Genomic DNA, 25,588 nt, shown 5'->3' with positions numbered 1-25,588 from the left:
AAAGGGGAGGTTGTCACAGCTCTGAGAAGCTGGAATGCTTGGAGTGGGATTAGGTTAAATTAGGGCATTCAGTTGGTGACAGGCTCCGTACCTTAAGCATACTCAGAAAGTGGGGCAGGGACCGGGAGAAAGTCCGGCTGATCGGGCACAGCTGATGCAACAAAACAGTGTTATTTTATTTGTTTTGAGACAGAGTTCTGTTCTTGTTGCCCAGGCTGGAGTGCAATGGCACAATCTCGGCTCACGGCAACCTCTGCCTCCCAGGTTCAAGTGATTCTCCTGCTTTAGCCTCCCAAGTATATTTTATTTTTTTGAGATGGAGTGTGGCTCTGTCGCCCAGGCCTGAGTGCAGTGGCACAATCTTGGTTCACTGCAACTGCCGCCTCCCAGGTTCAAGTGATTCTCCTGCCTCAGCCTCCCGAGTAGCTGAGATTACAGGAGCCCACCACCATGCCCAGCTAATTTTTGTATTTTTAATAGAGACAGCGTTTCACCATGTTAGCCAGGCTGGTCTCAAACCCCTGACCTCAAGTGATTGGCCCCCCTCGGCCTCCCAAAGTGCTGGGATTATGGGTGTGAACCACCGTGCCTGGCCAAAATAGTGTTGTTTAAAAGCTACATTTTCACATGTTAAAACAACTACCACCACCTTGAATGTTCCTCTGTCTGGCAAGAACACTTTTTTTTCCCCTTTGAGACAGGCTGTCCTCGCTCTGTCACCTAGGCTGGAGTGCAGTGGCACTGTCACAGCTCACTGTGGCCTTGAACTCCTGGGTTCAAGGGATCCTCCTGCCTCAGCCTCCCAAGTAGCAAGGACCACAAGTGTCTACCAGCATGCCCAGATAATTTTAAAAATTTTTTTGTAGAGATGGGGTCTTGCTATGTTGTCCAGGCGGATGGCAAGAATGCATTTTGAAAGAAGACTGTTCTTTAATGTTGGGAAACTTCCCATGCTGGCTCTTGAATTATGCAAACACACCTCCGTTATTCAAAGTTATACAAGACCCTCTTCTGAAAAAGGACTTTGGTTAGGAGATAAAACTGCTCTTTGGTGATCATATAAATTTTCTAGGTTGCTCCTGGAGACAAGGAGTTTTCGGTAAGGAGGGGATGAGACTGTGGAAGAGATGTGTGATGCTTGTTCGGTTGGACTGGTTTGAACTCCTATAATAGCAGAGTCCTCTATCAGAAGGACTTTTGGGACCGGGTGCATGGCTCACGCCTGTAATCCCAGCACTTTGGGAGGCCGTGACGGGTGGATCACTTGAGGTCAGGAGTTGGAGACCAGCCTGGCCAACATGGTGAAACCCCATCTCTACTAAAAATACAAAAATTAGCTGAGTGTGGTTGCGTGCACCTGTAAACCCAGGTACTCAGGAGGCTGAAGCAGAAGAATTACTTGAACCCGGGAGTCGGAGGTTGCAGTGAGCCGAGATTGTACCATTGCGCTCCAGCCTGGGTGACAGAGCGAGACACTGTCTCAAAAAAAAAAAAAAAGAAAAAGAGAAAAAAGGACTTTTGGGTCATAAGCTACAGAAAATCTTTGGATTTAGGTAATGCAGAGATTATTCATTATACAAGGGCGTCTCACACCACCTGTTATGTGTTGAATTGTGTCCTCCAAAAGAAAGGTTGAAGTTCTAACCCCCGTATCTCAGAAGGTGGTCTTACTTGGAAGTAGGGTCGTTGCAGATGTAATAAATTAAGATTAGGTCATGTCAGAGTAGGGCATGCCCTTAATCCAATATGGCTGGTGTCCTTACAAGAAGAGAAAAGACACAGACACACAACGTAAGAAAGCCATTGGCTGGGCATGGTGACTCACACCTGTAATCCCAGCACTTTGGGAGGCCAAGGCAGGTGGGTCGCTTTAGGTCAGGAGTTTGAGACCAGCCTGGCCAACATGGTGAAACCCCGTCTCTACTAAAAATACAAAAATTAGCGGGCGCCTGTAATCTCGGCTACTCGGGAGGCTGAGGCAGGAGAATCACTTGAACCCAGGAGGTGGAGGTTGCAGTGAGCTGAGTTCATGCCATTGCACTCCAGTCTGCTGTGTGATAGAGTGAGACTCCTTCTCAAAAAAAAAAAAAAAAAAAAAAAAAAAAAGGCTGTAGAAGAGGAGCCGTGCTTGTTACCTTCCTGTCGTGGGTGTTTCCTTGTGAGGGCAGGAGATTTGGAACAGTGGCAGCTGTCTTATGACTCTGAAGGGAAAGCTGAGTCAAGTCTGTTTAGCGGCTGTAGCAAGGTGAATGTGAACGTGGTATGACCCTTGGGGGAAGGCAGAAGGCTGGGAGTTTGTCCACGTAGTGGGTCCACCACAAGCTTAATGCCAGGCACTGAGTAAAGTGACCTGCACATCCTGCCTGTCATCTGGAATGAAAAGATACACTTATCTTACAGTTAACCTACTTCCAGGTTTGGGAATAAAAGAATGGCAAGGGTTAACAGAATCTCAAGCGAATGCATGAATCATGCTGGAAAGGTAGACAGATGCTTCTAGTAGTGCCCCTGGAATTCTTAGGCTTTGAAATGTCAGAATGAGTCATAACTGGTCATGTTTTATAAGTGGAAAAGCAATCTCATTGTGTATTATTCGTGTGGTACATGATTACTTCATGGGGGTGAACAGGAACAGTCTATTGCCATTTGATAGAATGGTTTCAGAATGAGAAAAGAAAACCATGAAATAAATCACAATGAGCAGTGAGCACCACTCCTGTCAGTTTTCCACAGGCTGATTTGTACCATCTAAGAATGAGAGAGCAAGATAGCTCTACCTTCTATATACTCAGGCATAGCTACTATCACCTAAAATCAGCCAATTCAGAAGTTCACACATATGGCCGGGTGCGGTGGCTCACGTCTGTAATCCCAGCACTTTGGGAGGCTGAGGTGGGTGCATCACCTGAGGTCAAGAGTTCAAGACCAGCCTGACCAACATGGGGGAACTCCGTCTCTACTAAAAAGTACAAAAAAAAAAAAAAAAAAAGAAAAGAAAAGAAAAGAAAAATTAGCCAGGCGTGGTGGCAGGCACCTGTAATCCCAACTACTCTGGAGGCTAAGGCAGGAGAATCGCCTGAATGCGGGAGGCAGAGGTTGCAGTGAGCCAAGATTGTGCCATTGTACTCCAGCCTGGGTGACAAGACTGAAACTTCATCTCAAAATAAATAAATAAATAAAATAAAATAAAGAAGTTAACACATAAACTCCCCACTTTTTTTTTTTTTTTTTTTTTTGAGACGGAGTCTCACTGTGTCGCCCAGGCTGGAGTGCAGTGGCGCGATCTCAGTTCACTGCAAGCTCCGCCTCCCGTGTTCATGCCATTCTCCTGCCTCAGTCTCCCAAGTAGCTGGGACTACAGGCGCCCGCCACCATGCTCAGCTAATTTTTTGTATTTTTAATAGAGACGGGGTTTCACCGTGTTAGTCAGAATGGTCTTGATCTCCTGATCTCGTGATCCACGCGCCTCAGCCTCCCAAAGTGCTGGGATTACAGGCATGAGCCACCGTACCCGACCAGCTCTCCAGTTTTATACCTTGACCATGATGAACTGAGACTAGGAATGGAGTAATTCTGTTCCGGAAGCTCACAAGGAACAGAATGAGGCGAGACGGGCTTGGACGTCTGTAGGAAAACTGTATAGATGGCAGTTGCAAAAACCATAAAGCCATTGTTCCCATACATCAACAAAATTGTTTGTTGAGCTACCATCCTCAGTGGGTTCTGTTGCTCTATCAGAGGGATGTGAGTGAATAGGAAGTGACTTCATTTGCCATTATACTCTCCTGCCCTCTGACCACTCACATTAACCCAGAGATCTTTACCAGTTCACAACATCCAATCAGAGCCAATACTGAGGCAGAGGCAGGTCTCTACTTCTCGACTAAGGAACTGGAATCACCCCTTTCTTGCCTTTGCTGTCCTCTGTGTTCCATGACTGCTCTTCAGGCTTTTATAGATTCTCAGGATATCCCCCTTCTTAAAGGGAAAATATTCTCCGTCACTCTCATTAAAGGCAAAGAGGGATTGAGTCATATGTACTCTGCCTCCTCCTGCCTGAGAATCAGCCCCGTTTCCTTGCTGAACCTAGAGGCTGGTTCTGTCAACACTGTGGGATCCACACTGTGCAGGAAGACCAGTTAGAATGGAGCTGTAGTCATCGAGGCTGGGGAAGAGAGACACACATTCATTCGTTGCTGCTACACCGATGCCTGTGCCAGATATGATAGAATGCCAGGTTCTTCACACACAGCGTAGGTGTTTCTTCTTGCTCCTTGGGCGGTATATGTTTAGTGGGGGAAGGAGGAATTGGTGGTAAAAATCAGAACAAATCATATCACTAATAATAAACAGAAAAACCTCAACAGATTCCCAAGAAGAGTCCCCTTCAGAGTAATCTTTGGTTTTACAACCTCCCCAAGTCCCTTCAGGCACCAACAGGCAGTTCTAGATGGTTTAGTTAACACTCTTGGGCAGGGCGCGATGGTTCATGCCTGTAATCCCAGCACTTTGGGAGGTCAAGGAGGGTGGATCACCTGAGGTCAGGAGTTCGAGACTCCTGTACACTTTTTCATGTCCCTAGCATTTCTGTAAGGATGGGGAATGCTTTCAGCCCTGAGCCCTGCAACCTACGTACTCAGGGAATAAATATCTCCCCTCAAGGACAACAGGGAAATAAACCCAGAAACCACACACCATGCAAGAACAGTGGGGCTTTATGAGTCGTGGAGCTCAGGTCTCAGCCCACCCTGCTGCTCACTGTGTTCAGCACTCACTGGCCACTGTCCTGAAACATCAACTACTGGGGCTGTGGCATCAACTTATCTCCCAGATCCCTGGGCCCAGGGAAGGGGAAGCTGATGATCCATGAATCAGGGTGCTCGCTGGGCACGATGGCTCACGCCTGTAATCCCAGCACTTTGGGAGGCCAAGGCAGGTGGATCACCTGAGCTCAGGAGTTCACGACCAACCTGGGCAACACGGGGAAACCCCGTCTCTACTAAAATACAAAAAATTAGCCGGGCATGGCGGCATGTGCCTGTAATCCCAGCTACTCCGGAGGCTCAGGCAGGAGAATCGCTTGAACCCAGGAGGCGGAGGTTGCAGTGAATGGAGATTGCGCCACTGCACTCCAGCCCAAGTGACAGAAGGAGACTCCATCTAAAATAAATAAATAAATAAATAAATAAATAAATAACGGTGCTCTTTCTATGCACCCAGTTGGTGAGATGCCTGAGGCCCCGTCTCACCTCTCTGTAGGCCTGTACAGGTGTGACTTCCCTCCAGGTGAGACCCTGACACCCTCCCGCACAAATGCATTTTAAACCAGAATCGGTCTCATTGCAAGGGACTCCTGACTGTGAACAGAGGAGAGAGAGAGAGGATGAAAGCTTGAGATGGAGGTAGATAAAGCTGGGTACAGCTCTTCGAATGGGATAGAGGGAAGGAACCCTAAGGAAGAGAGGCTGCCCAGCATTTAAAATGTTTGGACAGTAGGGGAGAGGCAGGAGAAGGCTCTGCAGAGGAAATGGCATGGAGACGTGGACAGGGGCAAAGGAGATTCATGGCCAGCAAGAGCTACAGAAAGGAGCACACTGGGAGGGACAAGATCCACCCTGTGCAAGGACAGGAAGAGGTTTATGTGGCATCCACTGCAGCCAGTTGCAGCCTCTTCGGTGTCTGGGCCCTCCTATGGCTTTGGGACTTTCTCAGGGCTTAGCCCCCACGCAACTCCTCCCAGTGTTCACAAAGGCATTTCTGCCTTGGGCCAAGAAAACAGGCACCATTTGCTTACTTGACCCCCAAAACTCTGCCTTGCATATGTTAGATCCTCCAAGATGTGTAATTTACATCCCTGTAGAAAACCTGTTATCTGACTTACTGTCCCCTCCCGCCTTGGCTTCTGGTCCTGGTTGACATTCCCTGGGGAGGTAGCGACTCTGGCCAGGCAGGGCTGCTGCAGCCCTAAGGGCTGATGTGGGCATTGTTATCATGTCCACTAAGAGCCCGCGTCCTTCAAGTCAGATGCCCAGGTCTCAGGTTGGGGCTGGGAAGGCAGACAAAGGGACCCAAAAACCTCAGGTAGCTGAGAGGTTGGTATAGCAGCAGGGAGATGACAAATATCACCCTGTGGCCTCTTCTGGTCTGACTGCCTCTCACAAATCCAGACAGGAGGGTCACAGTGACTTGGAGTAGAATTGGACTGGTGTAGAGATGAAGGGGTGGCTACCCGTGGCCAGAAAATGGGATGAAATGAAATGGACGGGAACCTACATTTGTGGGATGCCTGCCCTGTGCCTGGAGTGGTGCTGGGTCCTTTCCAAGCTTTAATTCACTGAAATCTCACCAACCATCCTTTGAAGCATTGTCCCCTTTTTATAGATGCCTGAAAATGGTGGGAGTTGGAACTCAGGAACTGTGCTTTTAATAACTCACCAGGTCTGGCCTGGCACGGTGGCTCACGCCTGTAATCCCAGCACTTTGGGAGGCCAAGGTGGGCAGATCACGAGGTGAGGAGTTCAAGACCAGCCTGGCCAATATGGTGAAACCCTGTCTCTACTAAAAATACAAAAATTAGCCGGGTGTGGTGGCTGGCACCTGTAATCCCAGCTACTCAGGAGGCTGAGGCAGGAGAATTGCTTGAACCTGGGAGGTGGAGGTTGCAGTGAGCCGAGATGGCGCCACTGTACTCCAGCCTGGGCAACAGACGAGACTCCATCTCAGAAAACAAAAAAAAAAAAGGTCACCAGGTCTAATTGGAATCCCATTCCTGTTCTAATAATCCATTTTAGTTGGGCTTACACAGTTTTTTCTTTTTCTTTTCTGTTTTTTTTTGAGACGGAGTCTCGCTCAGTCGCCCAGGCTGGAGTGCAGTGGCACGATCGCGGCTCACTGCAAGCTCCACCTCCTGGGTTCACGCCATTCTGCCTCAGCCTCCCAAGTAGCTGGGACTACAGGCGCCCGCCACCACGTCTGGCTAATTTTTTGCATTTTTAGTAGAGACAGGGTTTCATTGTGTTAGCCAGGATGGTCTCGATCTCCTGATCTCGTGATCCGTCTGCTTTGGCCTCCCAAAGTGCTGGGATTATAGGTGTGAACCACTGCACCAGGCCAGGCTTACACAGTTTTAGGATATTTTTGGCCCTCTTGCATCTGAAGCCTTCCCTTTCAGAAATTTTCCACCTTATTATTAATTTATTTTTTTTTGAGATGGAGTCTCACTCTGTCATCCAGGCTGGAGTGCAGTGGTACCATCTTAGCTCATTGCAACCTCGGCCTTCCTGGTTCAAGCGATTCTCCCACCTCAGTCTTCCCAAGTAGCTGGGATTACAGGTGCATGCCACCACATCTGGATAATTTTTATATTTTTAGTAGAGACAGGGTTTTTCCATGTTGGCCAGGCTGGTCTCAAACCCCTGACCTCAGGTGATCCACCTGCCTCAGCCTCCCAAAGTGCTGGGATTACAGGTGTGAGCCACTGTGCCTGGGCCCACCTTATTATTTTTGAAGGGAGGCAGAATCCATCTGCCTATAGACACTGAGAGCACCAGGTTCTCACTCTTCCTGCCACCCTTTCCAGCTAGGATGAGAGCATGTGGCCTAGGTTCTGGTGGTCAGGATCACTGGATTTGGATTTGAGGGTGCAGAAGCAGAGAAAATTTCTGAGGCACAGCAGAGGTTTCCAGGCCCAGTGGTCGCAGACGGCTGCCAGCAGCGACATCTAGTGTCCTGTGGTGACAACGGTGGCTTTAGCAACCCATTTAGGCTTGTGGCCGTCTGTGCTCCTGCCAATCTTGGCTCTGTAGGTTTCTTGGTGATTTTGTAAACTATGCAGTATCCTGTGATAAATCATTTCTTTCTGTGAATAAGTCAGAGTTAGTGCCCATGGCTTACGACTCACAACTTTGATATAGATGTTGGCCAAAGTCCCAGACTGGTTTATTTTTTTGTTTTGTTTTGTTTTGTTTTGTTTTGTTTTGTTTTGTTTTGTTTTGAGACGGAGTCTCACTCTGTCGCCCAGGCTGGAGTGCAGTGGCGTGATCTCGGCTCACTGCAAGCTCCGCCTCCCAGGTTCACGCTATTCTCCTGGCTCAGCCTCCCCAGCAGCTCGGACTGCAGGCACCCACCACCACGCCCGGCTAATTTTTTTGTATTTTTAGTAGAGATAGGGTTTCACCGTGTTAGCCAGGATGGTCTCAATCTCCTGACCTCGTGATCCACCCGCCTCGTCCTCCCAAAGTGCTGGGATTATAGGCATGAGCCACTGCGCCCGGCCTAGACTGTTAATAGAATATGCCAGGTAAGCCACCGGGTGCGGTGGCTCATGCCTGTAATCCCAGCACTTTGGGAGGCTGAGGTGGGAGGACCGCCTGAGGTCAGGAGATTGAGACCAGCCTGGCCAACATGGTGAAACCCTGTCTCTACTAAAAATACAAAAATTAGCCGGGCGTGGTGCACAGTGAGCAGCTGCCCAAGAAGGACATTATCAAGTTTCTGCAAGAACACGGTTCAGATTTGTTTCTTGCAGAATATAAATTATTAGGAAACATTAAACATGTGGCCGAGACAGCTAACAAGGACCACTTGGTTACAGCCTATAACCATTTTTTTGAAACTAAGTGTTTCAAGGGTACTGAAAGTATAAGTAAAATGAGCAAGTAAAAAATGTGAAGCTTAATGAAGAAAAACCCAAAGAAACCAAGTCTGAAGAGACTCTGGATAAGGGTCCACCAAAATATACTAAATCTGTTCTGAAAAAGGGAGATAAAACCAACTTTCCCAAAAGGGCAGATGTTGTTCACTGCTGGTATACAGGAACACTACAAGATGGGACTGTTTTTGATACTAATATTGAGACAAGTGCGAAGAAGAAAAATGCCAAGCCTTCAAGTTTTAAGGTCGGAGTAGGCAAAGTTGTCAGAGGATGGGATGAAGCCCTCTTGACTATGAGTAAAGGAGAAAAGGCTCAACTGGAGATTGAACTAGAATGGGCTTATGGAAAGAAAGGACAGCCTGATGCCAAAATTCCACCAAATGCAAAACTCATTTTTGAAGTGGAATTAGTGGACATTGATTGAAATAGTTCAGCTCTAAGGATATTAGCAACTATGATAAAACTTGGCCTTGAAGAAACTTACATAATAGAACTTGTTACTAATGTAAAGGAAGAGTCAACTGGAAAATTCAAGGAGTTAATAAAATTTGTTTACTTGATCCCAGCCTTTGAGAGATGGAATCCCTTAGGAATCCCTGAAGTCTAAAATACTTTCCTACAGCTATGTCAAATATGGGTCAAGGAGAACTTTTTCCTTTTACCTCATGTTGTAAACTAAGTGGCTCAATAAAAATTTATCCACTGTCAAAAAAAAAAAAAAAAAAAAATAGACTGAGCGCGGTGGCTCACACCTGTAATCCCAGCACTTTAGGAGGCCGAGGCGGGCAGATCATGAGGTCACGAGATCGAGACCATCCTGGCTAACACGGTGAAACCCCGTCTCTACTAAAAATACAAAAAATTAGCCGGGCGTGGTTGTGGGCGCCTGTAGTCCCAGCTACTTGGGAGACTGAGGGAGGAGAATGGCGTAAACCCGGGAGGTGGAGGTTGTAGTGAGCCGAGATCGCGCCACTGTACTTGGCGACAGAGTGAGACTCTGTCTTAAAAAAAAGAAAAAGTAGAATGAAAAATTCTGCATCAATTTTTAATATAAAACAAGATATTTCCAAGAAATTTCCCACATGCAAAAGGCAAACTCTCCTTGCCCCTCTGATTGTGGCATGACTCGTCTCTCCTCTGTATTCAGTTTCCATTATTAGTGAGTGCTACTTCTGTGGACGTTTTGGAGTAGTATCAGCCTCTGGAGGAATATCTGACTTCCTAACCTGGACTTCAAGGCCTTTCAGACGGGACCCACTGCCCAGCAGCGTAATCCTACATTCTCCTCCTACACATGCTCGGTTCTCCACACAGCGGCTATTTATAGCTCCCCAAACAATAAACAAGGTGCTGAGTTGGTTCATGCCTTTGTGATTTTCCACAAGCTGCTCCCTTTGCCTGTAATGCCCCTGCCCACAGATCCATCTGGCAAACTCCTACTCATCCTTCAAGACCCAGCACAAGGGGCTTCTCTTCCGTGAAGCCTCCCAGCTTTCCTAAGAGGAATGAGTCAGTTTTTCCCATGCACCACTCTACGGTGTATGTGTCTCTGTCCTCGTGCTGAGAATTCTTTTCTTCATGCGATGATTCTCCGATTTGATTGTGGGACTGGGAGGGGAGAGACTGTATCTTATTCACATGTGTATCCCAAATGCTAAGCATGGCACCTGGCACGTGGTAGCTGTCTATAAATATTTTGTATGAAGGACTGAATGACTAAAACTTATTTTGACTTTCTTCTTCTCTTTTGTTTTTATTTATTTATTATTCTTATTTATTTATTTTATTATTTTTATTTTTTATTTTTGAGAAGGAGTTTCACTCTTATTGCCCAGGCTGGAGTGCAATGGCGCAATCTCGGCTCACGGCAACCTCTGCCTCCCAGGTTCAAGCAGTTCTCCTGCCTCAACCTCCCGAGTAGCTGGGATTACAGGCGCCAGCCACCACGCCTGGTTACTTTTGGATTTTTAGTAGAGATGGGGTTTCTCCATGTTGGTCAGGCTGGTCTTGAACTCTTGACCTCAGGTAATCCACCTGCCTTGGCCTCCCAAAGTACTGGGATTACAGGTGTGAGACATCGCACATGCCCTTATTTTATTTTTTTGAGATGGATTCTTGCTCTTGTCACCCAGGCGGGAGTGCAGTGGCACGATCTCGGCTCACTGCAAACTCCCCTCCTGGGTTCAAGTGATTCTCCTGCCTCAGCCTCCCAAGTAGCTGGGATGATAGGCATGCGCCACCACATCCAGCTAATTTTTATATTTTTAGTATAGACAGAGTTTCACCATGTTGGTTGGCCAGGCTGGTTTCAAACTCCTTACCTCAGATAATCCATTTGCCTGGGCCTCCCAAAGTGTTGGGATTATGGGTGTGAGCCACTGCACCCGGCCTTCTCTTTTGTTTATAGAGTTAAGACAGGGAGACCAGCATTTTCTCACAAACTTTGGAAAATGCTAAGGGAAAAGAAAGGAAAAAAAGAAGAAAAGCAGAAATTTCCACTGAATCTCTTTATAGCCATTCACATTTTATAACCCATGTGGCTCTACTGAGAACTTACCAGGGCAATGTGGCGCCTTGATCTTGAGGCATTAGTAGAAGTAGCCAGGTGGGGAAGGGCTGCCGTGCTGTTGGGACCAGCCAGGTTCCTCAACTCACAGTAATAGTGGCAATGGAGGCCGGGTGCAGTGGCTCATACCTGTAATTCCAGCACTTTGGGAGGCCAAGGTGGGTGGATTACTTAAGGTCAGGAGATCAAAACCAGCCTGGCAAACATGGTGAAACCCCGTCTCTACTAAAAATACAAAAAAGTTAGCTGAATGTGGTGGTGGGCACCTGTAATCTCAGCTACTTGAGAGGCTGAGGCTGAAGAATCACTTGAACCTGGGAAGCAGAGGTTGCAGTGAGCCTAGATTATGCCACTGCACTCCAGCCTGGGCAACAGAGCGAGACTCTGTCTCAAAAAAAAAAAAAAAGAGACAGGGCACAGTGGCTTATGCTTGTAATCCCAGCACTTTGGAAGGCTGAGACGGGCAGATCACCAGGTCAGGAGATTGAGACCATGCTGGCTAACACGGTGAACCCCTGTCTCTACTAAAAAAATACAAAAAATTAGCTGGGTGTGGTGGTGTGCACCTGTAGTCCCAGCTACTTGGGAGGCTGAGGCAGGAGAATGGCATGAACCCGAGAGGCAGAGCTTGCAGTGAGCAGAAATCAAGCCACTGCACTCCAGCTTGGGTGACAGAGCAAGACTCCGTCTCAAAAAAAAAAAAAAAAAAAAAAAAACAGCAATGAGCTCTAACACATGTCATATTTGGGCACCATTCTATGTTCTTTACTTATATATGTATTCACAGTGACTCATTTAATTCTTATAACAACCCATCAGGTAGCTACTGTTATTATCCCCATTGTAGAGATGAGGAAACTGAGGCACAGAGAGGTTGAGTCACACTTGCTCATCGTCATATAGTTACTAAGTGGTAGAATGTGGGCGAAAGATTACCTAGGTGCTGAGGCAAGAGACTGGAGGCACAAACTGTTTCAGTATAATAAAGAAAATAGTTAGAATAAAGACAGTCATAATACAAATTAGATATAGAGATGATCATGGACAATTATCAATCATTATTATAAACATTAATCATTAGCTTTTAATATTACTCTTTGTTGCATTACTAATATAACCTAGGAATAACCGGCGGGTATAGGGTCAGGTGCTGAAGGGACATTGTGAGAAGTGACCTAGAAGGCAAGAGGTGAGCCTTCTGTCATGCCCGCCTAAGGGCCGCTTGAGGGCTCCTTGGTTAAGCAGAGACGCCAGTGTCTGGGAAGACACCCATTACTTAGCAGACCGTGAAAGGGAGTCTCCTTTCCTTGCAGGAGTCAGGGAACACTCTGCTCCACCAGCTTCTTGTGGAAGGCTGGATATTATCCAGGCCTGCCCGCAGTCATCCGGAGGCCTAAACCCCTCCCTGTGGTGCTGTGCTTCAATGGTCAGGCTCCTTGTCCGCTTTCGTGTTCCTCCCGTACTCCTGGTTCCTCTTTGAAGTTCGTAGTAGATAGAGGTAGAAATAGTGAAAGTCTTAAAGTCTTTGATCTTTCTTATCAGTGCATAGAAGAAAACGCTGACGTAGGTTGCCTTCCTCTCTCTACTTCGGCTACCTGAAAGGGAAGGGACCCCTGTCCTGTGATCATGTGACTTGTTTCACCTTGTCAATCACTTAAAAGATCCATGCCCCTTACCCTGCCCCCTTATCTTGTATGCAATAAATATCAGCACGCCCAGCCGGTCCGGGCCACTACCGGTCTCCGAGTCTTGATGGTCCCCAGGGCCCAGCTGTCTGTTCTTCTATCTCTTTGTCTTGTGTCTTTATTTATTACAGTCTCATCTCCGCACACGGGGAGAACACCCCCTAAGCCCCGTAGGGCTGGACCCTACAATAGAGCTGGAATTCAACCCCAGGAAATCTAACTTGGGAGTCTATTCTCCTAATCTCTGTGCTATTTTATTCCGTCAGCAAAAGATGACAAGTTTTGCTAAGAATATAGGAAGCCTGAGGTAGAAGAGGAATGTGCCCTTCCACAGCCCCAGTCCCAGGCTCTAGGATACCCTTCTGGCTTCGTAAGCATCCTGCGAAGGTACTCAGCATCACTTAGCACAACTCCCAGAGGCAGAGGGCCGGGTCATCGCTCTGAGTGCCCTGCATTTCTGCCTCACCATGGGGAGACAGTGATTCATATAGCATGGAGCAGAGTCTTCAGCAGCCTTCTCAGGAAGCAGGATCCCTGCCCTCCCCGGTGGCTGAGGACCTGCTTTCACAACAGCACTCTGGGCTGGGGAAACCGGTGGGGCCACTTTCCTAATGTGTGTCTGTCACCTTAGACCTTCACGAACAGGACGTTTCAAGCAGAGAGCATGACATATGCAAAAATTGAGGAGTGAGGAAAAGCTAGGCATGTCCACAGAGCGGAGAAGATAGTGGCTGATGGGAGGCTGCAAAAGGGAGGGAGGAGAGACGGTTTGGAACGGTAACCTAGGTCTACCTTTGATTATTGTAAAAGGCCTGTACAAAGTACAGAAATGTGATTTTTTTTCCCTCTTTAGGCAGCGGAGAGCCGTTAAAGGTCATGCTGTGTTTTTCATGTTTACAGTTTCGCTGCTTAAGAAGCTGTTTTTCTTGTCTTTACATGCAGATTCTTTCCCAACAGTTAGGAAATACTGCCATCATGTGGCTCGGTGGATGCATAATCCCAACTTAGGCTGCTGAATATTCTATCCTATGTTTAATAATTAAACCAAAGAACACACCTGGGAATTCAAACAGCTGAGGTAAAGACCTGTCAAAAAGGACATTTTCTATAAAGTGTTTCAAAAAATCAATACCTGGGTTCCATGACCTGATTTCTTACTTTGCTTTCAAAAGTCTAACCTGGCCAGGCATGGTAGACTGTAATCCCAGCACTTTGGGAGACCCAGGTGGAAGGATTGCTTAAGTCCAGGAGCTTGAGACCAGCCTGTGCAACATACTGTGACCCCCTCTCTACAAAAAATGAACAAATTTAGCCAGGCATGGTGGCGTGGAGCCTGTAGTCCCAGCTACTCAGGAGGCTGGAGGATCGCTTGAGCCTGGGAGGTCGAGGCTGCAGTGAGCCATAATGGTACCACTACACTTCAGCCTGGACAACACCCTGTCTCTGTAAATAAACACATACATACATACATATGTAAAAAATAAAATTCTAACCTATGTGTTTAGAGATTCTGATCTCAAGAATCCTTTCTATTCCCAGTGACCCCTTATTTTAGAATCCTGCGTTTTCTGTCCCTGCAATGGTTCCACCCTTTCCAGGGCAGTTTGCATCAAGCTGTATCCAGGATAGTTCTCTTAACTGTGCCAGATTTTGTTTCAGTTCCGGGATTGTTCTCCCTGTGGGTCCCACAGTTGGACAGACCTAAATTCAGATATTCACACCATTTTTTCCCTGTGAGCTTCAGTTACTGCATCTATAAAAGAGGCACGACACTGGCTGGGTGCGGTGGCTGACTCCTGTAATCCCAGCACTTTGGGAGGCCGAGGTGGGTAGATCACCTGAGGTCATGAGTTCCAGACCAGTCTGGCCATGGCGAAACCCCATCTCTACTAAAAAATACAAAAATTAGCCAGGATTGGTGGCATGCGCCTGTAATCCCAGCTACTCGGGAGGCTGAGGCAGGATAATTGCTTGAACCCAGGAGGCAGAGGTTGCGGTGAGCCAAGATCTCGCCACTGCACTCCAGCCTGGGCTACAGAGTGAGACTCCATCTAAAAAAAAATAAATGAATAAAAGAGAACAACAACTTCTTCATAGGGTTATTATAAGATGAAATGATAGCATGTGTAAACAGTGCCTGGCACATCGCAGGTCTTCACTTTGAGAGAGTCCTGTTTGAGACTCTCCTGTTTGAGAGGACTGTTTGAGTCCTGTTTGAGAGAGTCCCCCTATCCTTGGGGGCCTGTTATTTTATTATCTATTTATTTATTTATTTTTGAGACAGAGTCTCGCTCTGTCGCCCAGGCTGGAGTGCAGTGGCATGATCTTGGCTCACTGCAACTTCTGCCTCCTGGGTTCAAGAGATTCCCCTGCCTCAGCCTCCGGAGTAGCTAGGAATACAGGCTCGTGCCACCATGCCTGGCTAATTTATTTGTATTTTTAGTAGAGATGGTGTTTCGCCACGTTGGCCAGGCTGGTCTCGAACTCCTGACCTCAGGTGATCCACCCACATTGGCCTTCCAAAGTACTGGTATTATAGGCGTGCACCGCGCCCAGCCTGGGGGTCTGTTATTCTAAGCACAGCTCTGGTACTCAGTGGAAGTCTGTGATCTGATATCCGAGATTTACCTGGTCCTCAGCAACGTTCCTGAAAACAAAACTACTCATCCCCTCAGGCTTTTGGGACCATCCCTATTTCCACGCGTTGGCAGTGGACCCCGGGGTCGCTGGGGTTTGCAATCCACGTGTCTCCCCTGCGCGCAGCAGGCGGCAGGTGCATGGGTGTGAGCAGGGCAGGGCCCCTCGGCATTTATTCCTCTCCACTCCCTCCCCGGGGCTGGGGGTTGTGTGTGTACATAATTCAATCCCCGTGGGACTGGGTCTGGCCTCACCCGCGGCTTGGCGGATTGGTTGTTTCAGCTCGCCCCCGCCCTCCGTACCCCCAGCGTCCCAGGTGGCTCGGGCCCCTGTGGTGATCTCTGTTTACCGAGAGAGCTCGTCCAAGTTGGGCTCCATCGCTGCTCTCGCTCCCCTTCGGGGCCCCCGCCCGCCTGGGAAGCAGAGAGAAAGCCGGGCCCAGCCCTTCCTCGCCCTTCCCCTCACCGCACAGCCCGGAGAGGTCGGGTAAGGGGGAAGGAGTGAACGTGGGACGGGGAGCCCCGGGCCTGGGGGATCTGGCTGTCCCCGTCCCGGTACCTCGCGCGGAGTTCCAGCCCTAGGCCTGGCTCCGGCTCCCTCTGCTCTGCGCCATCGCGCTCGGGATGACGGGCCCACCCCGGGGGAGCAGCCAGAGGCTGGATCTCAGGGATGCCAGCTCCCCAGCGGAAGCACAAGCGTGGAGGCTTCTCTCACAGGTGTTTGCCCACCCCCGCAGACGGCGATGACCCCCCAGCCCGCTGGACCCCCAGACGGGGGCTGGGGCTGGGTGGTGGCGGCCGCAGCCTTCGCGGTGAACGGGCTGTCCTACGGGCTGCTGCGCTCGCTGGGCCTTGCCTTCCCTGACCTTGCCGAGCACTTTGACCGAAGCGCCCAGGACACTGCATGGATCAGCGCCCTGGCCCTGGCGGTGCAGCAGGCAGCCAGTGAGGCGGGCTCTGAGGCGAGAGACGGGAACCGGGAGGAGGGGCCGTGAACCGAGGGATGGGAGACCCACCTGATTACCCGACAACCTGAGAAAGGGCGACCCGCTCTAGAAAAGAGTGCATCTTAAGGTCAAGGAGAGGAATCCTTAGTTCGAGGGAGGTAAACAGCCAATGAGAGGTGTTGGAGAGAGTTTGGGCCCGGGGGCGTGTCTTTCGTTGACTCCGTCCCCTTCCAGGCCCCGTGGGCAGCGCCCTGAGCACGCGCTGGGGAGCCCGCCCGGTGGTGATGGTTGGGGGCGTCCTCGCCTCGCTGGGCTTCGTCTTCTCGGCTTTCTCCCGCAGTCTGCTGCACCTCTACCTCGGCCTGGGCCTCCTCGCTGGTGAGGGAAGTGGGATGCCCGGGTCATTCAGGGTGAAGGTGGGGACAGGAGCTTGTGGGACCTGGGGTAGCGAACGAGGCGAGGGCCTGGTGCGGAGAGCAGGACTGGGAATGCTGGGGCGGGCGTCCCCAGTGCCGGCCCCCATCCCTTCCCATTCATTCGCAGGCTCTGGTTGGGCCCTGGTGTTCGCCCCTGCCCTAGGCACCCTCTCGCGTTACTTCTCCCGCCGTCGAGTCTTGGCGGTGGGGCTGGCGCTCACCGGCAACGGGGCCTCCTCGCTGCTCCTGGCGCCAGCCTTGCAGCTTCTCCTGGATACTTTCGGCTGGCGGGGCGCTCTGCTCCTCCTCGGCGCGATCACCCTCCACCTCACCCCCTGTGGCGCCCTGCTGCTACCCCTGGCCCTTCCTGGCGACCCCCCAGCCCCACCGCTTAGTCCCTTAGCTGCCCTCGGCCTGGGTCTCTTCACACGCCGGGCCTTCTCAATCTTTGCTCTAGGCACAGCCTTGGTTGGGGGCGGGTACTTCGTTCCTTACGTGCACTTGGCCCCCCACGCTTTAGACCGGGGCCTGGGGGGATTCGGGGCAGCGCTGGTGGTGGCTGTGGCTGCGGTGGGCGATGCGGGCGCCCGGCTGGTCTGCGGGTGGCTGGCAGACCAAGGCTGGGTGCCTCTCCCGCGGCTGCTGGCCATATTCGGGGCTCTGACTGGGCTGGGGCTGTGGGTGGTGGGACTGGTGCCCGTGGTGGGGGGCGAAGAGAGCTGGGGGGCTACCCTGCTGGCCGCCGCTGTGGCCTATGGGCTGAGCGCGGGGAGTTACGCCCCGCTGGTTTTCGGTGTGCTCCCCGGGCTGGTGGGCATCGGAGGCGTGGTGCAGGCCACGGGACTGGTGATGATGCTGATGAGCCTCGGGGGGCTCCTGGGCCCTCCCCTGTCAGGTAAGGACCTGAGCTGGCAGATCTGCCTACAACTATCCTCTGCCCCTGGGGTGAGGGGCTTCTAAATTCCCTTACCCATCTCCTCAGGCTTCCTGAGGGATGAGACAGGAGACTTCACCACCTCTTTCCTCGTGTCTGGCTCTTTGATCCTCTCCGGCAGCTTCATCTACATAGGGTTGCCCAAGGCGCTGCCCTCCTGTGGTCCAGCCTCCCCTCCAGCCACGCCTCCCCCAGAGAGGGGGGAGCTGCTTCCGGCTCCCCAGGCAGTCTTGCTGTCCCCAGGAGGCCCTCGCTCCACTCTGGACACCACTTGTTGATTATTTTCTTGTTAGAGCCCCTCCCCCAATAAAGAATTTTTATTGGGTTTTCCTGAAACCTCCAACTGTTCACCAATCTAGGACCCTGAAAATATTCTCCTTAAGACAGCCAGAAAGGCCGGTTCAAAGGAACAGGATCCCAAAAGGCCCTGGGTATGAAGAAGGGGGACTGTCTATCCAGGCAACCCATTTCCCTTCACCCAAGTCCTGGCGGTAACAGGGAATCTTTGCAAAGTTGTCTGGCAGCCAGTTTCAGTGTGTTGCTGGGGTTGGAGGTGGGTTGCTCGTGGGTACTATCTGCCCCATCTTCATGTCCCTTACCCTAGTCCCCAGACCTCCCAGACTGACTCTTCCCTGCATTTCAATCTCCTTCTATGAGCCTGAGGGAAATACAAGAATCCTAGGCTCAGACTTCAGTTCTACCAAAGCTGTCCACACATCTATAACCTGTGTCCTCAGCATTCTCTCAATTTCTTTTCTTTCTTTCTTTCTTTCTTTTTTTTTTTTTTTTTTTTTTGAGACAGAGTCTTGCTCTGTCGCCCAGGTTAGAGTGCAGTGGCGCAACTTTGGTTCACAGCAACCTCCGCCTCCCGGGTTCAAGCAGTTATCCTGCCTCAGCCTCCCCAGTAGCTGCGATTATAGGCACATGCCACCACGGCCCGCTAATTTTTGTATTTAGTAAAGACGGGGTTTCACCATGTTGGCCAGGCTGGTCTCAAACTCCCGACCTCATGATCCACCTGCCTCGGCCTCCCAAAATGTTGAGATTACAGGTGTGAGCCACTGTGCCCGGCCCTCAATTTCTTTTCTAAGCCACAGGGATAATGGGGAAGAGGGAGGTATGTGGTGGCGGCCTGGAGAGCAGAGTCCAGGGTTAAAATGCCTTAGGTCATCAGAGCTCCTGGACATCCTCCTCCACTTCCAGGCATGACACCGTTCGGCCAACCCAAGCATACGGGCCCCAGCTCATTCTGAGGTTGTGATTATTATCTATTTTTCCTACTTGATTTTATCTCAAAGGGACAGTCATATTTCCCAAACATGTGTCTTCAGAGAAGAAACTTGGGAGGCAACACTAGAGATGGTATATAAAACATGATAAGTCTCTTGGCCTTTGATTTTCACAGTTGATTCACACTCAGTGAAGCAGGAACTCCCGGATCCTTCAAAACTCCTGGGTCCTTTAGAAAAGGTTAGGAGAGGCTGGGTGCAGTGGCTCATGCCTGTAATCCCAGCACTTTGGAAGGCTGAGGAGGGTGGATCACAAGGTCAGGAGTTCGAGACCATCCTGGCCAACATGGTGAAACCCTGTCTCTACCAAAAATACAAAAAAAAAAAAAAAAAAAAAAGCAAATAGCCAGGAGCGGTGGTTCCCGCCTGTAATCCCAGCTACTTCAGAGGCTGAGACAGGAGAATTACTTGAACCTGGGATGCGGAGGTTGCAGTGAGCCGAGATCACATCACTGCACTCCAGCCTGGGCAACAGAGCAAGACTCCATCTCGTGAAAAAGAAAAAAAAAGAAAATATTAGGACAGTAAAGGAGGATAAATAAGAGTCCTCAACAAAATACAAAAATACAAAGGGTTGGCACACACATTGCAGGAGCCCCAGGCCTGCTCTAGGGGGAGGCAGATCGAGAATCTTAAGGCACTGTGGTTCTGTGGAGACCAAGACGTGGCAAGAGAAGACCTGGAGCTGTCAAGCGCTGGCTTTCCGGGCCTGACTCTGTGAAGTTCAGTCCTCTTCCAGCCCCTCCTTCGGTAGGGGAACTTTAATATCCAGTGCTTCTGTTACAAGGTCCTGGGGCCTGGAGGTAGTAGTTGAGAAGCAGGCGAAGAAGTGGGGCAGGGTGAGGAGAATTCCACTCCCTGAAAGAAGGAAGGCCCCAGCCACCACAAAAGAAGCTGTATAGTTGCCTGTCACATCCCGGAGGTAGCCTAGGTCCAAGAGAGAAAAAGAATACACATGAGTGATCTATTTGCTGGGGCTGATGTCTCAGATACATTTTTGGGTGGAGGGAAGACTTATTATCTCAGAGGAGTTGGAACTCCCATGGAATAGTTGGATAAACTTGAGAACTCTGGTTTCCCAAAAGGGCCTCAAAAGTTAATTTCAACCACCTCCCCGCCTTCAGAAAGGACCTCCAAACCAGCCTGCAGGGATCTGGAGATCCAGATTGAGTCAGGCATACTTGTGCCTTTCTTTCTAGCAACTGTAGCCTTTCTAAAGCTTCAGTTAATGGATAAGAGGAGATAAAGGTCTGAAACTTCTGGCAACCTGAGCCAGCAGAACCTTGACCGGGTGCCTCAGATACCTGGTTTGGGGCCCAGTGGGCCAAAGGAAAGGATGGACACTGGAATGCTACGTCTGTAGCATTCTGTGTCTGGCCAGGTTCTGCCAGGTCCTCTGAAAACCCGAGCTGTAGGCGCCCTGCCAAGGGTTCCACTTAGCTTCTCTGTCTTTCCGCTCAGACTTTCCCAGCCCCAAGTTCTTTGCCCCATGGACTCATTTCAGGGATGCTATGGTTGGCCACACAGGCTGTGTACTGTACTACACCAGAGGGCGATATTCACATACACTGGAGTGAGAATACCCTCCCCTAGTTGTGCAACATGGCAGCCCTCACCCCCTGGGAACCCCATTCCACTTACCTGACAGAGGAGGCCCCAGCAGTCCCCCGATGCTCTCTATCATCTGCAATAGTCCCAGGCCACAGTAAATCCTTTTAGTCCCTACTAGTTCAGGCAGTATGGAGAAGGCCAGTGGGGCCAGAGCCCCTGATGTGAAGCCGTAGGCCACAGCCAGAGCCACCAGGGCTGTGGGAGCCCGAGCTACAGGGAACAGGGCTAGTGACACCCCAGTCAAGGTGGTCCAGAGCATCAGGAGTCGTGTCACAGGCCCTGGGACTGCATCTCCCAGCCATCCAGAGACCACACGCCCCACGAGGTCAGATATAGCAGCAACTGAGAGTAGGAAGGCAGCAGGTAGTGGATCCCAATTCAGGTCCTGGAGATGGGCCACCAGGTGGAGGTAGGGAATGAAGTAGCCAGTGTTGATCAGGGTGAGGGCAACAGTGTAACGGAGGAAGGGGCCATGATGGAGGAGGGAGGTGAGTTGGGCCCTGGGACCACCCACAGCAGGGTCCTCAGCCAGGGAGGGTGGGCGGAGGAGAGCCCCACAGGCCACCAGGTGGAGGGAGAGGGCAGACACCAGCAGTAGGGACCCTCTCCAGGCATAGTGGCTGAGGAGCCACTGGAAAAGGGGGGCAAATGCAAAGGAGGAGAGGCCCACGCCTGTCAGTGCGAGCGCGGTGGCCAGGGATCGACGGCGAGAGAAATAACAGGACAGGCAGGCCAGGGTCGGAGCGAAGGTCAAAGCCCAGCCAGAGCCTGTCAATAAAGAAGTAAGGGGTTAGGAACTCTTGGGAGCTCAAGGCACCCAGTAATCCCCGCATTGCCCAGCAGCAGAATGTAGCACTTGCTGTGGAGTCCAACAGACCTGGGATACAATCTTGGCTTGGATACTTTCTAGCTTGTGTGTTTTAACACTCCCAGCCTCAACCTTCTCAACTGCAAAATGTAATAATACACTTTTTGGGATTGTGGAAGATTAGAGACAAAGTTTGTAAGGTAATTAGCACAGAACTTTGGAGTTAGACCTGGGCTCTACCATTTCTGGTTGTGTGACCTTCATTTGCCAAGTTGTATAAGCTTTAGAGCTTTTCCTCAGCTGTAAATAGAATAATGATATCAATTTCACAGTCACAGTACCTAGCACCTTTCTCTCTCTCTCTCTCTCTCTTTCTTTCAGATGGAGTTTCGCTCTGTTGCCCAAGCTGGAGTGCAGTGGTGCGATCTCAGCTCACTGCAAGCTCTGCCTCCCGGGTCAACGACATTTTCCTGCCTCAGCCTTCGGAGTAGCTGGGACTACAGGCGCCTGTCACCACGCCCGGCTATTTTTCGTATTTTTTTTTTTTTTTTTTGTAGAGACGGGGTTTCACCATGTTGGCCAGGATGGTCTCGATCTCCTGACCTCGTGATCCACCCGCCTCGGCCTCCCAAAGTGTTGGGATTACAGGCGTGAGCCACGGCGCCAGGCCAGGTTTCATCATCCTTGGATTTCCTAATTCCTCATCATGTTTGTTGGTTTAGTCATTCCTATTAAGAATTCCCTTCTGGGTACAGGTGCTAGCTAAACTTTCCCTCAGCTTCTCCCCGAACCCTTTGGAAGGAGCAGGAAGGAGGTGAACATGCAACGACCTAAGCAGTTGACTCTCCTGCCCTTGTGCAAGCTCTCACCTGACAGCAACCCAATACTCAGGTATAGGTGGGTCAACGAAGTAGCGAAAGAGGCGAGCAGCATCCCCAGCGCAGCCAAGATGCCTCCGGTCATCACTACGGGCCTGGGCCCGAACTTCGTGCTCAGAGCACTGCCTACCGGGCCTGAGGAAGTGGAAGGGGCGCTGCGAGAAGATCTCAGGCGTCTCCCCGCCTAGCATCTCCCGCCCCTCGCCCTTCTCCTTCCCAGTTGCCGCATTCCCTCTCCCTTCCGAGGGTCGCAGTCCGCCAGATCCAGGCGCCGCACTCACTCCCAAACTGCTGCACCGCGATTCCTATGGAGGCGATCCAGGAGACGCGCGCTGCCTGCTCCCCAAACGCCGCCACAAACTCCACGAAGAAGACCCCAAAGGAGCGGAGCACCCCGAACACCAGCGCCGACTGGAAGAACGCTGACAGCACCACCACCCATCCCCAGCCCCCGTCGGGGGGCTCGGTCCTGCGCGCCATCTAAGCCGTAACAGGGCTGCTGTCACCCAGAGCCTCTGCGGGAGCCGGGTTCTGGACGCCGCACCTCTGCACACCCACCCCCGCTGCCGGGTGGCTCGGGGCCGAGAGGGGTTGGAGAGGCAGGTAGAGAGGACAGTCCCGACGAGGCGGCGAGAGGCCCCTGCACCTTTTCCCAAGCGTGGGCGATATAGGACTGAAGACCAGGCCCGCGCTGGCCGGGCCAGAGTCTCCCGGAGGCGTGGTTCCGCGAGCTCGGAGCTGAGCTAGTTCAAGCCGGGGCCAGATCGATCCCGGTTCGGTGTTGGGCTGGGAGCCAGAGGGCGGAACTGCGTTTTGAGCCACACCCCTGGAGCGCGCTAGTTTCCTTGTGGATGGTCCATTTTATCACTGGGGTGTCCGCGCCGGGCCACCCTGGCCAACATCCACGTCCAGAGCTCGCCAATGAGGATGCGGGGCTCCCGGGCAGGGGCGGAACCAGAAGGGCAGGGCGGGATTCAGGCACTGATGGGGACGGGGCAGTGAATGGGCGCATGCGTAAGGAGGGGCCTTAGGAGGCCGACTAGGTAGGGCCCCACGTGACGCGAGGACTGCCAGGAAGCTTCCGGGGTGCTTCCGTCTCCTGTTCACCCGGCGGCCAACTCATCCCCATTTCAGCACCCAGAGCCACACGGAAGGGTTAGTGGTGGGTAAACTGGTTCTGCAGAGGAAAGGACTGTCTTGCTTTAATGACGGGTCCAGGAATTGCAAGGCCCTATTGGGGATAGGGGAGGGGTTAGGAGATTTGACTCAAAGGAAGTGTCTGGCGCAGCGCCTGAAGCCACTAACACGCAGACCTAGAGGCCTGGATCCCTGAGAAGTTCAAAGGCTAAGGGAAGAGAGAAGGGGAATGAGTTGGACTCCCGGCGTTCATTTCTATAGTGGGAACTCGTTCCTGTCACTTCTGTTCCCACTAACAGGAAACCTACAGGTCACAGAGACCAAAAATAACTGAGGAGAGGAAGGGCGGCTGTAAGCTCACACAGGGCCGGTCCCCACCAACACCACCTGCCTCTTCCTCACTGGGGCTGGAACCTTTTCCTCTGCCCTCTAGTAACAACCACTTCCTAACCACCTTTTTTGATCTGATGGTGGGGTAGACTAAAGAGAGAAACTCTGACCCCGGCCACTGGAGCAGTCAGCCCCCTCTTACCCAACTAGTCCTCAGGCCCCTAGCAAACACTCCCCAGTCCTTCCCAGTCTCCATAACACCAACGGCTTGGATTTCCTGTTCCTTCATTATAAGCCATACTTCCCAGGACCCTGACCTGGAAACTGTGGACTCAAGGTTCACTCCCAGGTTACTGGGGAAAGCAACAAACAAGAAGTGGAGGCAGGGAGGGAGGCTGTGTAGTCTTAAAATACATATTGAGCCTTAATTTTATATGTGGGAAATAAAAGTAATGATCAATAATACACATATATACTTTCTAAGAGTCAAAATGTCAGCTGGTGGGGAATATGCCAAAGATGCAGAAATTGGTGTGGCTGTATTCCATAGTGATTAAGAACTCAGTCTTTAGAATCAGATCACAGTTTCAGTCTTTTATTTATTTATTTATTTTGAGACGGAGTCTTGCTCTGTGGTCCAGGCTGGAGTGCAGTGGCATGATCTCAGCTCACTGCAACCTCCGCCTCCCAGGTTCAAGTGATTCTCCTGCCTCAGTCTCCTGAGTTTCTGGGATAACAGGCTTCCACCACAACCGCCCAGTTAATTTTTGTATTTTTAGTAGAGACAGGGTCTCACCATGTTGGCCAGGTTGGTCTCGAACTCCTGACCTCAAGTGATCCACCAGCCTTGGCCTCCCAAAGTGCTGGGATTACAGGTGTGAGTGACCATGCCCGGCCCACAGTTCCGATCTTGGCTTCATTACTTAACTCGATCAAGATGCTGAATCTCTCAGTGGGTTTCCCCATCTGTAAATTGGAGTTAATAGTACCTACTATTAAGGGTTGCCCGTGGAGTTCAGTTAGAAAATCCATGCACTAAAAATGCTTAGTTTATGTCCTGACATGCAGCAGGAGCCAAGTAATATTAGCTTAGCCGGTCTTATTGGTCTTATTTTCAACAGAGGATAAGTTGCTGTAGTGGGAGGTGAAGGAAGGTTTTAGTTTAGTAGGTTTTTTTTTTTTTTTTTTTTTTTTTTGAGATGGAGTTTTGCTCTTGTCGCCCAGGCTGGAGTGCAATGATATGATCTCAACTCACTGCATCCTCCACCTCCTGGGTTCAAGCGATTCTCCTGCCTCAGCGTCCCGAATAGCTGGGATTACAGGTGTTTGCCACTATGCCCGGCTAAATTTTTTGTATTTTTAGTAGAGACAGGGTTTCATCATTTTGGTCAGGCTTGTCTCGAACTCCTGACCTCAGGTGATCTGCCTGCTTTGGCCTCCCAAAGTGCTGGGATTACAGGCGTGAGCCACCATGCCTGGCCTAGTTTTTGTTTGTTTGTTTGTTTGTTTGTTTGTTTTTTTGAGACAGAGTCTCGCTCTGTCGCCCAGGCTGGAGTGCAGTGGCCGGATCTCAGCTCACTGCAAGCTCCGCCTCCCGGGTTTATGCCATTCTCCTGCCTCAGCCTCCCAAGTAGCTGGGACTACAGATGCCCACCGCCTCGCCCGGCTAGTTTTTTGTATTTTTTTTTTTTTTTTTTT

General features: G+C 50.7%; 2 protein-coding genes and 1 pseudogene across 3 annotated transcripts; 2 read left to right on the top strand and 1 right to left on the bottom strand.

The window, feature by feature from the left end:
* The window catches only part of LOC111521267, a 14,173-nt pseudogene extending 5,096 nt beyond the window's left edge, over positions 1–9,077 (top strand).
* Positions 9,078–15,715: 6,638 nt separating this feature from the next.
* SLC16A11 (solute carrier family 16 member 11) lies at positions 15,716–18,538 on the top strand. 2 transcript variants are annotated; one of them, XM_031934379.1, is made up of 4 exons: positions 15,716–16,027; positions 16,278–16,485; positions 16,722–16,865; positions 17,031–18,538. In XM_031934379.1, exons 2-4 carry the CDS (start codon positions 16,284–16,286, stop codon positions 17,861–17,863), a joined length of 1,179 nt encoding a protein of 392 aa, XP_031790239.1. In that variant the 5' UTR covers positions 15,716–16,027; positions 16,278–16,283; the 3' UTR covers positions 17,864–18,538. The 2 variants fall into 2 exon arrangements, with proteins under 2 accessions (XP_031790239.1, XP_031790238.1); XM_031934378.1 differs by having other exon boundaries at positions 15,904–16,485.
* Positions 18,539–19,691: 1,153 nt separating this feature from the next.
* On the bottom strand, positions 19,692–23,418 carry SLC16A13 (solute carrier family 16 member 13). The gene is made up of 4 exons (XM_023184462.2): positions 22,705–23,418; positions 22,415–22,558; positions 20,768–21,505; positions 19,692–20,053 (listed from the first exon to the last, which is right to left on the bottom strand). The coding sequence occupies exons 1-4, from the start codon at positions 22,901–22,903 to the stop codon at positions 19,851–19,853; spliced, it is 1,284 nt and encodes a 427-aa protein (XP_023040230.1). The 5' UTR covers positions 22,904–23,418; the 3' UTR covers positions 19,692–19,850.
* Between the last annotated feature and the right edge of the window lie 2,170 nt (positions 23,419–25,588).

The sequence above is a fragment of the Piliocolobus tephrosceles genome, chromosome 16, assembly GCF_002776525.5.
Source record: "Piliocolobus tephrosceles isolate RC106 chromosome 16, ASM277652v3, whole genome shotgun sequence".
NCBI classification, from domain to species: Eukaryota; Metazoa; Chordata; class Mammalia; order Primates; family Cercopithecidae; genus Piliocolobus; species Piliocolobus tephrosceles.
Note: the sequence above shows the minus strand (reverse complement) of the source record. Positions and strands in the feature narration are given on the sequence as shown.

Excerpts from the sequence above, each read along its gene's own strand:
- SLC16A11 (XM_031934379.1), top strand. The coding sequence starts at position 16,284 with ATGACCCCCCAGCCCGCTGGACCCCCAGACGGGGGCTGGGGCTGGGTG. Across the intron at positions 16,486-16,721 it reads GGCGGTGCAGCAGGCAGCCA|GCCCCGTGGGCAGCGCCCTG; the intron begins GTGAGGCGGGCT and ends GTCCCCTTCCAG. Across the intron at positions 16,866-17,030 it reads CGGCCTGGGCCTCCTCGCTG|GCTCTGGTTGGGCCCTGGTG; the intron begins GTGAGGGAAGTG and ends ATTCATTCGCAG.
- SLC16A13 (XM_023184462.2), bottom strand. The coding sequence starts at position 22,903 with ATGGCGCGCAGGACCGAGCCCCCCGACGGGGGCTGGGGATGGGTGGTG. Across the intron at positions 22,559-22,704 it reads CGCGGTGCAGCAGTTTGGGA|GCCCGGTAGGCAGTGCTCTG; the intron begins GTGAGTGCGGCG and ends CCACTTCCTCAG. Across the intron at positions 21,506-22,414 it reads GAGTATTGGGTTGCTGTCAG|GCTCTGGCTGGGCTTTGACC; the intron begins GTGAGAGCTTGC and ends CTTTATTGACAG.